This window comes from Pteronotus mesoamericanus, unplaced genomic scaffold (genome assembly GCF_021234165.1).
Source record: "Pteronotus mesoamericanus isolate MK-2021 breed Mesoamerican mustached bat unplaced genomic scaffold, CSHL_Meso_final contig_166, whole genome shotgun sequence".
In the NCBI taxonomy this organism is placed as follows: domain Eukaryota; kingdom Metazoa; phylum Chordata; class Mammalia; order Chiroptera; family Mormoopidae; genus Pteronotus; species Pteronotus mesoamericanus.
Genome location: NW_026555066.1, coordinates 2,787,695 through 2,800,437, shown reverse-complemented (window position 1 = coordinate 2,800,437; position 12,743 = coordinate 2,787,695). Strand labels below are relative to the sequence as shown.

The 12,743-nt window shown below is 37.3% G+C and overlaps 1 protein-coding gene across 1 annotated transcript in view; it reads right to left on the bottom strand.

The window, feature by feature from the left end:
• Window positions 1-4,596, bottom strand: part of FAAH2 (fatty acid amide hydrolase 2) — a gene marked incomplete at its 3' end in the record, with an annotated part of 92,183 nt that extends 87,587 nt beyond the window's left edge. Inside the window, 1 exon segment of the mRNA XM_054565704.1 lies at window positions 4,297-4,596. Within this exon segment, the coding sequence (XP_054421679.1) occupies window positions 4,297-4,488 (192 nt within the window).
• Window positions 4,597-12,743: the final 8,147 nt, after the last annotated feature.

Genomic DNA, 12,743 nt, shown 5'->3' with positions numbered 1-12,743 from the left:
CACCATATATTTGACTCCATTTTCCCTCTTCATCTTCTCTCCATTTCCCTTTCCCTCTGTTAACCACTGTCCTTTTGTCTCTATGAAATGTTTTCTTTGATTTTTGCTTTCTGTTTTATATCCCACATAGGAGTCAAATCACAAGGCCTTTGTCCTATTCTGTCTGACTTATTCTATTTAGCATGGTAATCTCAAGATCCTTCCATGTTATCACAAATGGTAGTATTTCATCCTTCTTTATGGCTGATACTTAAATAAAAAGTGAAAATTTTTTTCTAATTTCTTCATTAAGTATGGATTATATTAATGTAAATAGATAATATAAGCACATATGTTTCAAAAATCCAAAGGTAAAAAAAAGTATACAAAGAAGTCCCTTCCCACACATCTCCTAACATTCCCCCATAGTTCCCCTCCCTGTTTTGGTGCATTTTTCCAGAGAAAGAGAGAGAAAGAGAGAGGGGGATAAAAGATATTTTTCATACAAATGATAGTATATTACATAAATAGCTTCACACTTTGTGTTTTTAAATTCAACATTGTATCTTGGAACTTATTTCATATCCTGTACATAAAAAGTCATTTTATTCTGTTTTATTTGTTATATAATTTTAAAGTGTGTGTATATATACTATATCAAATTTAATCAGACCCTGATTTGCTTTTACAAGCATTTGCTATTAAAAACAACATATGAGGAAATCCTCATTTACATGTCATTAGGTCACTTGTGAGTGGGACTTATGTCTTTAAAACGTCATCACCTTTGGGATCACCAACAAAATCAAACTTCCAAGTGTACAGAAACTATGGTCTATTAATGGATGGTGGTGACAATGATAGATTGATGTCCTTTTATAAAGTCCAACTTTGGAGGCCAACTGAGGCTGTGGAAGTTCAGATGAAATAGTGATAGCTTGGATTCTGAATAATGAAACAGAGACTATGTAGGAATCCAAGGCCAAAGCACATATAGAGTTGACATTCACTCATAGGAAACTAATGGTTCAGAGAGCTGGCTCTCAAGAAGGATAACTCTTTCATGAAGTAATATATACATGCAATCAAATTGGACTGGCTCTTTCACTTTCTAGCTGTATTGCATTGGACAAGTTACTAGAGAGACCTAAACTTTGCTTTCCTCATCTGTAAGATGGTGATAATTATGTATATCTCAAACAGTTGTTATAAAAATAGAATTTTTACACATGTAAGCAAAATATTTACCTTAGCAGTGTGAATGTGGATCATGAGAATGGGTTTGATAAAACCAAAATAAAGTCGCAGGGACAACAAAACAAAACAAAACAAATCTCCCAATAAAGACGAGCATCCATGATTGTATTTTCCTGCTTCCTACTGGAAGATAAGGCTAAAGCCTATAATATTAGTTAACTTTTATTGAACATATGTTAAGTATTTCATAGCCATTATTCCATTAACTATTCGGACAACTTTATGAAGTAAGTACTATTTTATGACCATTTTACAAGTAAGGAATCTGAAGCTCATAGAGGTTAAGTCATGTACCCAAGTCCTGATCCTTCGGAGAAATAAAAGGCAAACCTTTGGCTTTCAGATACATTAGGAAAACAGATAGTGACTTAATGGTTGTTTTTTTTTTCAGTATATTTTATTGATTATGCTACTACAGTTGTCCCATTTTTCCTCCCCTTTATATACCCTCTCCCACCTGCATCTCCCCCCCCCCCGCTTAGTTCATGTCCATGGGTCGTACATATAAGTTCTTTGGCTTCTTTAAGCCTACAGTTATTAGTATAAAGACTAAAGGAAACAATTGTTATCCTGACAGCAAAGTCAGGGTAGGAAAATAGGAAAATACCTGAATTTTCTGAGGTAGGTCTCAAGGCAAACTGAAGATACTAGAACTTTAGAACCTTCCTTCACCTATTGTAAGAATTTACCCTTTTATGTATTCACACATCAAAAGATAGCACTTTAATCCATGTGGGTAACATCTTAGCGAGTATATACAGTCTGTAGGAGTAAATACTCTTTAAGTAGATAATAGTGTCAAATCCCTCATACTTACACTTCCATCTTGATCTTAGAGTAATTTCTGGCTGGTTAATATGAGAATTAGAGATAAAATATACAAAATTCCGAGTACACAGTAAGCACTCTATAAATGGTATTTAGGTTATTTCTTCTAGAACTCTAGACCAAAAATGCAACTGAAAGTGACCCAGTCTCACATAAAAAAACAGGTCAAATCAACATTAATTTTTTTAATGGCTTTCTCCTAGCCCCTAGCAGTAAGACTGAAAGGAAGGAAGCTTTCTCAAACATTAAATGGTCCAGGGCAGAGTTTATCATTCTTTGTACTATTGACATTGTGAGCCAGTTAATTGTTATGTAGTGGACTATCTTACACATTTTATTATGTTTAGCAGCATCCATGGTCTCTACCCACTCAAAGCAAAAGCACACCCACCCCGCTGTGACAACCAAAAATGTCAACAGGTATTGTTACATGTCCCTTAGAGGACAAAAGTGCCCCCAACTGAGAACCACTGCTCTAGAAAAAGGAAGGAAGTATAAAAGAAAGAACCAAAAGAAGTTGTTAATATCTACATCGACAGAGGTAGAAGCTTGGAGGGACTGAAGGAGAACTAGGACAAATAATACTGTATCCTTTCTACTGCTTACCTTCAGGACAGTTATATAAAGTATATGTAAATAATCTCTTTTCATGGGTAAGTATAACATATTAATAATGGCTATGATTTCTAAAAACCTGATGATAGTAATAATAGTAAGAAATATTGGATTATTATGCCAGGTGGTGTTTTTAAGAGTTTTACATATCTGAACTTAACCCTCACAACACCTCTTTAAGATAGATTCTATTGTCATGTCTATTTTTTAGAGATTTCATTTATTTATTTTTAGAGAGAGGGGAAAAGAGGAAGAGAGGGAGAGAAACATCAATGTGTGGTTGCATCTTGTGTGCCTCCTCCTGACTCACAACCCAGGTATGTGCCCTGACTGGGAATCGAGCCCGTGATCCTTTGGTTCACAGGCTGACACTCATTCCACTGAGCCACACCAGCCAAGGCTATCATGTATATTTTTATTGCAGGATATCAGAGGCACAAAAAGAGTTATAGGAAGTTTCGAAGACTGCATAGTTAAATGGGAGATCCATGATTTCTCAATCCAGGCAGACTAGCTCCAGAGTCCATCCTTCTGATCACTATGCTACACCATCTACTTGTGTGCCAGGTGCTTGACATGCATTATCTGCAATTGTCATGGCAGCCCTTGCCGAAGGTCACAGAGCTCTGAAGACGGAGACCAAAACTTGAAACCTACTGTCTTTCCACTACATCTCACTCCACAATTGTTAGTAAAAACATGCATGGGGGGACAAAAGGTTAGGACGGGATACAGGCAAAAGGCAGGAAATGCCATTGAAAGGTTATCAGGACTGTAAAAAAAGCATTCTAGATTATGGTAATAAAACAATGAAGAAAAACAAATGAGACAGCAGAGGGATAAAGACAAGAGTGAAATAAAGAAAGAACACTAGACTATAACCCAAGGTCTCTAGGGAACTAACTATTCATATGATAAGAGAAATAAATGGTCTTGCTTGCACAACTCAAGAGAGAGAACAATTGTTGGAGCTGTTTAAATCTTTGGATTAATAATTTCCACTCATTTTTGTGTATTTGTACAAATCATTTTAACTTGGGTTCCTCATGTGTAAAATGGGGATATTACCTAAAGAATTGCATCAGTAAGACATAATATGTTTAAGTACCCTGCACAGCATTTGACATGGCTGTGCACTAAATATATGGTAGCTAAAACTATTATTATCCTAGGGCAGGTATACCTACAGCAGGTACTTATTTTTTAATATAAAAATCCCTTGAACAAGAAGCAGCAGATAGGGCACAAGCGGGGAGTTCAAGGAGTAATGAATTTCCCTCAGAATCAGTTTGTAAACCACACCTAATTTATCCCCGCACAATTATTACAAACAGAACAAATGGACAATAAGGAATATGAGGGGTGCCAAAATGGTCCAGCTGATACCTACAGCATATGTTCTGGGTATAAACATACTACAACTCCCAGAAGTCTCCTTTTACCCCCAATGAATGCCTCTCTTCTGTCGCCCTAGCAGAGGGTGGAAAAGAAATTGATTTCCGCGAAATCCAAACTCGTTAGCACAAAAACAACCACCACAAAACTTCCTGGAGTTTAGTTCCACTAAAAGACCCGTCTCTCCACCATCTTTTGAATCAGCCCGCGTTGAACTCTCACCTTCCTCTGTCGGATCAGCTTGGCCAGCTGCACCCCTGAAAGCAGTAGCAATGGTTCGATCACAGGCGGTGTGGTCACTGAGCCAAACTTGGGGCCGCCAAAGGCTCGAGCTGCTTTACCTATTAGGCCAATGAGAAAGCCCATCGTCTGCAGAAACAGCAACTGGATTCTTGCGGTAAGCAGAGGTGCCATAGCGGCCTGGATTCCTCACGGTCCTAGTGCTTGAGAGTTGCGTGCACCCTGAGCAAAATAAGGACAAAAGACTAAGCAGGGAGGTGTTTAAGAATCCTTTCATTTACAAGTCCGATATCTACCCAGAATTCCACAGGAGCTCGTTAGTCATTACCTGCTGAGTTGTGGGCCAGAGATGGGGGCGGAGTAAAGCCTTCCCAGCAGCTGCCTGTGTGTAATGCAACCCATTGTTAGTGCTATTGTAACCCAACCCAGAAAGTGAGAGATAAGAAAGAACACTGGCTTCAGAGTTGCTAGTTCTGGCACTAGCTGGCCTTGGCCTATTTACACTGTTTTCTGTACTCAACTCAAATGAAAAATGGGAATAATTACTCTTACATCAAAGATTTATGCTAAAAACTAAATAATTAAACAGCACTATTCATGGCAAATGGCATAAGTGGTAGTTATCATTTATTTCAGTTTTTCCTGTGAAAAAGTATTGTAAGTATACCTTTGCATGTAAATATTCAGTATGTTCAACAACTAAATAACAAGCATATACATATTATCTATATCCTTATTATTTTATCCTTATAAAGTCACAGATAGTACTGATGAATAAAAAATATCTAGCCCACGTCTCTCTCTTAAACTCCAGATAATTGAATTGAATGCCTGTTTGACATTTCCACATGAATATCTCATAGGTCCTTCAAATTTAAGTCCAAAACTAATCGTCTTTCCAAACCTGTTACTCTTGCAGGTTCATAAGCGGCATTTCATCCACCCTGTCAGCCATGCCAAATCATCTCAGATGCTTCCTTTTCTCTCATTCTCATGAATAGACACCAAGTCCAGTTCATAACTTTCCTTCCTGACTTAGCCATAGTTCAGATCTCACTGATGTTTCCATGAACTTCTACAAATAACCAACTGATTACCCTGCCTTCATTTAGAGCGTTCTTCCTAATACACAAATTTGACCCTGTTACTTCCCTGCCAATGACTCTGCAATGATCACCCACTTTCTTCAGGTTCAAGCCCCATATACTTTGTCTGGCATTCAAATATCTAATTATTGATATCTGCAAACCTCTGTGCCTCATCCTTAGCCCATTCTATTCCTCACATGCTAGGCTTCTGCCAAACTAAATGGTTTCTCCTCCATATCTTTGCATATGCTTTCCCCACTCCCTCTCCATCTGGCTCAGGACAAGTACTACTTCCTTCAAGAAGTCTTTCCTGAATGCCAAACTAGGTTTCATGCCACGCCACACTCCACAGATTAACAATATCACAACACTTATAACCCTCTATTTCCATGGTAGGGTTTTCTCTCTACTCCTCATCTAGATGTGAATAAAATCACTCTAATTATTCTTTGTATTGTCAGGGCCCAACATAGGGCTTGTCATGCAGTCACTACAAGTTTGTAGGTTGAAGATATGAATTTATGAAAAATGAATGTTGAACATAGGCTTTGAGCTTGGCATTTAAGGCCTTGAGTATGTGAAATGTAAAGGTCATCCCAGGAACTATTTTTCCATTTGTATAGCTAAGTTGGATGCTAAAAGGTATCAGTCACAGAGCTTCTAGCCTAGTTGGAAGCTCCCAGTGGAATGCAGGTGAATCATGATAGGCACATCTGACAGATCCACTAAACAGCTGACAGAGTAGATTGTCACAATCTAGGCTCCATGATAGTTTTGAGCAGAAGCTGTTGCTGAGTGAATCTTCTTTATCAGGGAGAGTCTTTGCCAAGGTCAAAGTCTTTCATCTGCCTAACTTTTTTATTTACATTGTAAATAACCATTATCTGAGTCTGTGGTGCAAAGAATGCCCACTTAGAAAGCACTGACCAATAGATCTGGGTTCAAATTCTATAATCCAAGTCTTAAACTTACCTCACACACACATTCTTGTACAAATCACTTACTCTCTTTGAGTGTGTTTGCTCATCTATAAAATAAGAATAACAGCTACATCATGGTGTTATAAAGAGTATATTAAATATGTATGTAAAGATCCTACAGTGACTTTCCAATGCATTACAGCACTTTAAATTTGTTTGTACTGGGCAAAGAAACACAGCCTAAGTTTAAAAAAGAGAAATGGGAAAAATTACGTTTTGTCCCAAAGAGGAAGAAGAATGCAAAATACCGTTTGCGTGTGTGTGGTTTGGGGGGAGGGGCGTTGTAATCTCCCTGTTAAAGTCAGGTAGGATTTATGTTATTTCACAATCCATTTAGCAATCAATGGTGGAGGCTCAAGAGTCATCCTTGACTCCTTCCTAAACTTCAGTTTCCACTATCAATCTTATATATTAGTGTGCTTGCAATCTGTTTTCTACTCTCTATTTATACTGCTACTATCTGAGTTATGTAGTAATTTCTTAACTGGTGCTATGCTCTCTCAATCTGTCCCTGTTCAAAACCATTTACTATACTTATATTTTTTTCTGATAAAGTAGTTTTTGTTCTTATATATACTGTGTATATTTGGCCTGTCTTTTATATCCTCATGAAAGTAGGCATTATCATTTTTATAATTTTATAAGTGAATAATTGATTTTCAGTGTTGTTCAAATTTATATTTATTTAATTTAGAGTAATGATGAACACCTTTATAAATATGATTATGAGTCATTTGCATCTCTTCTATTTTCATTTTTCTGTTCACATCCCCTGCCAATTTTTCTATTGAGTTATCTTTTTAAAAATTTATTTGTAAGTGTTCTTAATTTAGTGAGAGTATTAACCTTATATATACCTTACATGTTTATAATATTTTACCCAATGAGTTGTTTTTCATTTAATATTATTAAAAGTTGTGTTAAAACATAAAAATAGTTTACATACTTGTGCAAACAAACCTGTTGGACTTTTCTGTTGTGATTACATTCACCAGTATTGTCTTTAGTATCTTTTCTCAACTGTTTATCAATTAACAATTCATCTATATTATCCCTTTTGGGGGGATTTTTTTTTTTGCAGGAAGTTTTTTCTACTTTGTAGATAAATAATAGCATGGAGTTCAGACCATTAAGGGCAGGATGAATGCTGACTTTCCAATTTTTACTTCCTGCCAATTCCTCACACACACATTATTTTCTCCAACTATACCAAACTACTTGCAACTTCCTAAAACAGTGGTCTACAAACTGCAAGTGCTATATAAAATATTGGTAATTAGCATGCTCCCTAATATGTATGTACATATTTGTGTATAGCCTACACTGAACTGTGCTAATACAAATATTAAGGTTGTATCCTATGGACAAATATAAAATGAACATTATGAAATACAAAGAAATAAATAAATTGAAGTATATGATTTTTTTAAAGTCCTAGTATTTTTACACACTCCAGTACATTATCCTGCGCACTCATGGAAGTATTACTCACAGTCCCCCCTACCGTGAAGATCCTGACCTAAACTACGTATGCTATATTACAGTCCTTTGGCTGGTGTCTACTTTCAGCCCCCTTCTTTCTGTACCCCTGAAACATATACAACTATTTAAATTTTAAGACTCAACTCAGACACAATACCTTTTAGGAAGCTTTTTCTTCCTACTACCATCCTAAGTCTGATTAGATACTCTTACTTTGCATTTCTAAACCACATGTTGCCCCATCATAGCACTCAGTACACTGTGCTGTAATTAAATATCCTCCTCTCCAAAAGAGTGAAAAGTCCCTATGGTAAGCACCCAATCTTAGTCATCTCTATACTACCAGAACCTGGAACATGGTAGGCACTCAGAATGTTGATTTAATAATTGAATGAGTGGATGGAACTATGATAATTTTGTTTGAGAACTCCTAACAGTGTCTTCTCACATGCATACAAAATACTCAACCCACTACCACCCACATAAACACAACCATATATGCATATTTTCATATACTCATTTCAATAAGCATATGAAACGTTACACATGAATGCACGCATACAGAATCCCAGATATGAAAAAACAAAATTATTCCTGCTACCCTTTCACAAATCCCAATATAAAAGCAAACATTATGCCTGAGTAACCACGAACATCAGGTTTCGGGTAGGCAAAGTTTGCGTGGCTTGATAAATGGTAACGAAACAGGTAAATGAATAAGAAATGATAGAGTTTTAAATGCACACACACCTTCCACCCATAAAATTTGTTTTTTGAATATTTTTATATATTTTTAATTTATTTAAATACATTTTATATATTTCATATTTTAAAATTAAATTTTATTTTGAGATAACTTTTTATGTAATAGAATGCCAATTAAAAAAAAACCCTTCATAGACACAGATAACAGTATGGTGATTACAAGAGGGAAAGGAGAGTGGGGGAGATAGAAGAGGGTAAAGTGGGGAAACTTGACTTGGGGTGGTGAATATACAATATAATATATACATGATATATTATAGAATTGTACACTTGAAATATATATATATAATTTTGTAACCAATGCCACTCCAATAATTTCAATTAAAAAACAAAAAATAGCCTTGGCTGTTGTGGCTCAGTGGATTGAACTCCAACCTGTGAACCAAAGGGTCACCAGTTCAATTCCCAGTCGGGGCACATGCCTGGGCTGTGGACCAGGTCCCCAGTGTGGGGCATGCAAGAGGCAACCAGACATGGATGTTTCTCTCCCTTTCTTTCTCCCTCCCTTCCCTTCAGTCTAAAAATAATAAATAAAATATTTTTTAAAAAATAAATATATTTTATATAGTTTTATTTAAATATATTTTATATATTTATATATTTTAAAATATTTTATTTATTTATTTATTTATTTATTTAGAGAAGGGAAGGGAGGGAGAGAAACATCAATGTGTGGATGCATCTTGGACACCCCTTACTGGGGACCTGTCCTGCAACCCAGGCATGTGTCCTACACTGGGAATCGAACCAGCAACCCAACTCTTTGGTTCTCAGGCCAGGGCTCAATCCATTGAGCCACATCAGCTAGGGCTATATTTTTATATTTTTAACTTAACCTTTTTGAGATAATTTTTTATGAAACAGAATGCCAATTTCTGTTTTATGAAAATACATGCACACAAACCAGCAGATCATATTTTACTAGAATGAAAATAAAAAGATAGATGTAAGCCTTGGCTGGCGTGGCTCAGTGGACTGAGTGCTGGCTTACAAACCAAAGGGCTGCTGGTTCAATTCCCAATCATGGCACATGCCTGGGTTGCAGGCCAGGTCCCCAGTAGGAGGTGCACAAGAGGCAACTACACATTGTTGTTTCTCTCCCTCTCTTTCTCCCTCCTTTTCGCTCTCTAAAACTAAAGAAATATTTAAAAAATTTAAAAAAGATAGATGTTAAATTGTTGGAATAGTTGCCTATGGTAGAAAGAGGACTGGGAATAGGGTATGCAGATAAAAGAGAATACATAAATACTTAAAACAAGAGAGGGGTCTGGTAAAGGCCAATGATGATACAGTTCCATGAACAAATGAATTTGATTAACTCAAAACTCTGCACTCAAGTTTGAAAATAAGAAGAAAAATTTCAATGAGCGCGAGAAATCTGAGGCTGGTCTAAGGCCATCTTCTTGCAGATCAGCATTCTCCACTGACTTCAGAACCTGCTGAGCACAGGGCACCACAGTGAGTCACCAGGTAACTCAAAGACAAAGCTTATCTGCTCCAGGATGGTTTTCTGCATGTCCTTCACAGTGCAGGATGCCTGGGATAGAGGTTGTTTGCGGTGAGTGCCAAGGGTGGGAGAACTGATTTCTGGAGTGAGTTGATCTTAAGGCCATAGTGTCATTAACATTTCTGCTGCTGCCTGATGTGTATGCCTCTCCCTGTAACACACTGATATTCACACAGTTCCTAGAATAAAACAAGTTCTTCCATGCTGAGGGGAGTCTATCACTGATGTTCTCTCCACCAGTTGTATAGTTGTTGGTACCTACTCTTATTAATATCTCAGCTGGTATGTCATTCCTTCCCAGAAGACTCCCTTGACCACTCTGACAAAAAGTCCATTGCTGTGTCTACTTCTGTGTCAGTGGTTACCACTATTTATATTTATCTTATTTACTGTCATCACCCACATGGGCAGAGACTGCATCTGTGTAATTCACCACTGTTTCCCTCTCCTACCTATCACATAGCAAGTGCTCAATAAATAACTAAATGGATGCTCCCTCAGCCACAGGAAAGGGAATGTGGCCTCTGGGATGAAGCATGTGGAGACCAACTTCTGTGATGTGAAGCAGCTGGTATACACGGAGGGCCACCAAAATACGTCCTGCCCACTCTCTGCCCTGGGACCAGGGCCTCTCTATCTGGTACCTAAGAATTCCTTCTGAACAATGTCTACTGCTCATCTACAGGTAGAAATGAGCTGGACCAGTTTTAACCAAGGTGATGTCTTCTTGCTGGACCCTGGAAAGGTCATCATCCAATGGAGTGGTCCAGAGAGCAACAGTGGGGAGCACCTGAAGGTAAGGCTCTTTTGTTCTCATTTTTTTTTTAATCTTCCCCTTCTCTCTTCTCCCTCAGGCCTGATCACGGGGCTTGGCTCATTCAGGTGCCTTTTCCTTACTCCCTCCTCACAGGCTTTTCCCTGAGATTCCAGTCACACCCTTGCCAGTTGCTAAGGCCAGCTGATCCTTGAGAGACATTCTCTCTCAGGCCCACCAGGAAGTTCAGAAAGCTCAAAAGAATTCAAGAAGCCTTAACTGCATATGGAGAGTTGATCCTTTAGTCTCTGACAATGCAACATGACTCCAAGGGCTCATTGTTAGACAACTGTTGAAATTTTAGATATCTTGAAACAAAACCTTTCTCAGTTCACCTCAAATAGCACTGTCATGTTTCCTTCCTACAGCAACCTAATCAGGCCTTCTTTAGTCTACCTTCTATGAAGCCTGGCAGCTTTGCTCCAGCCCCTCTTCTGGGTTTGCTCATGCAGCCAGCTCTCTGACCTGCATCACTGCCAAGATCCACATGATGCCCAGCCCTGTGCCCAGTTCAATCACCTTGTATTGGAAATCCACATTGCCCAACCTGCATGTGCCTTCAGCCAGGATGGTTACCCATACCAGGTCCCCAGAGGCTAGGGAAAGAGGTTAGATGCTGGCTCTTGCCTTGCCAGACCAGTTATAGACTTAAGGTGTGGAGGTGGTCTCCTTATTTTGAGATAATTTTAGATTCACATGCAGTTGTAAGAAATAATACAGAGAAATTCCAAATACTATTTGCTTAGTTTTCCCCAATGATAACACCTTCCAAATTATAGTAAGATATCATAATGAGAATATTGGCATTGATACAAAACATTTCTACAACCATAATGATCTCTAATGTTGCCCTTTTATAGCCGCACCTACTTTCATGTTGCCTAATCCCCTTATTAACCCATGGTAACCATTAATCTGTTCTCCATTTCTATAATTTTGTTATTTCATAAATGTTATGTAAAATAACTCAAACAGTATTGTAACTCATTGAAATTACTTTCATTCAGCATAATTCACTGTAAATTCATATAGGTGTTCCTTTTATTCAATGATTTATTCCTTTTCATTGTTGAGTAGCAGTCTATGATATGGATGTGCTACAGTTTGTTTAAACATTTTCCTATTCAAGGGTATCTGGCTTGTATACAGTTTGGGGGTATTATGAATAATGTTGCTGTAAACATTCACATAAAGGTTTTTGTGTGAACATGTCTTCATTACTCTCTCATAAATGCCCACAAGTGCAATTGCTGAGTCATATGGTAGATAACTTTTAAAAAAATTTTAATGAAACTTACAAACTGTTTTCTAGAGTGGCTGTACAATTTGATATCCCTATTGGCAATGTATAAATGATCTAGTTTCTTAACACCCTCAACAGCAATTATTGCCACAATATTTTTTTTTGCTCTAGTCATTCTGATAGATGTGTAGTGATATCTAATTGTTGTTTAAATTTGCTTTTTCCTAATGGCTAATGCTGTTTCATGTGCTCACGTGTCATCTGTATCCTCTTTTAGGAGAAAATTCTGTCTCTTTTTTCTATTTTCTAATTGGATTTTCTTAACTGTTGAGTTTTAAGATTATGTATAATCCAGACACTAGACCTTTGTCAGACATGGGCTATCTGTAGTTTGTCTTTTTATCTTCCTTACCAATTATTTCACAGAACAAAAGTTTTTAATATTGGTTTGATCTGATTTACTAATTTTCCCTTTAAGAAGCATGTTTTTGCTATCAATTCCAGGAATTATTTACCAAGCTTTAGACCTTTAAGATTTTTTCTATTTTTT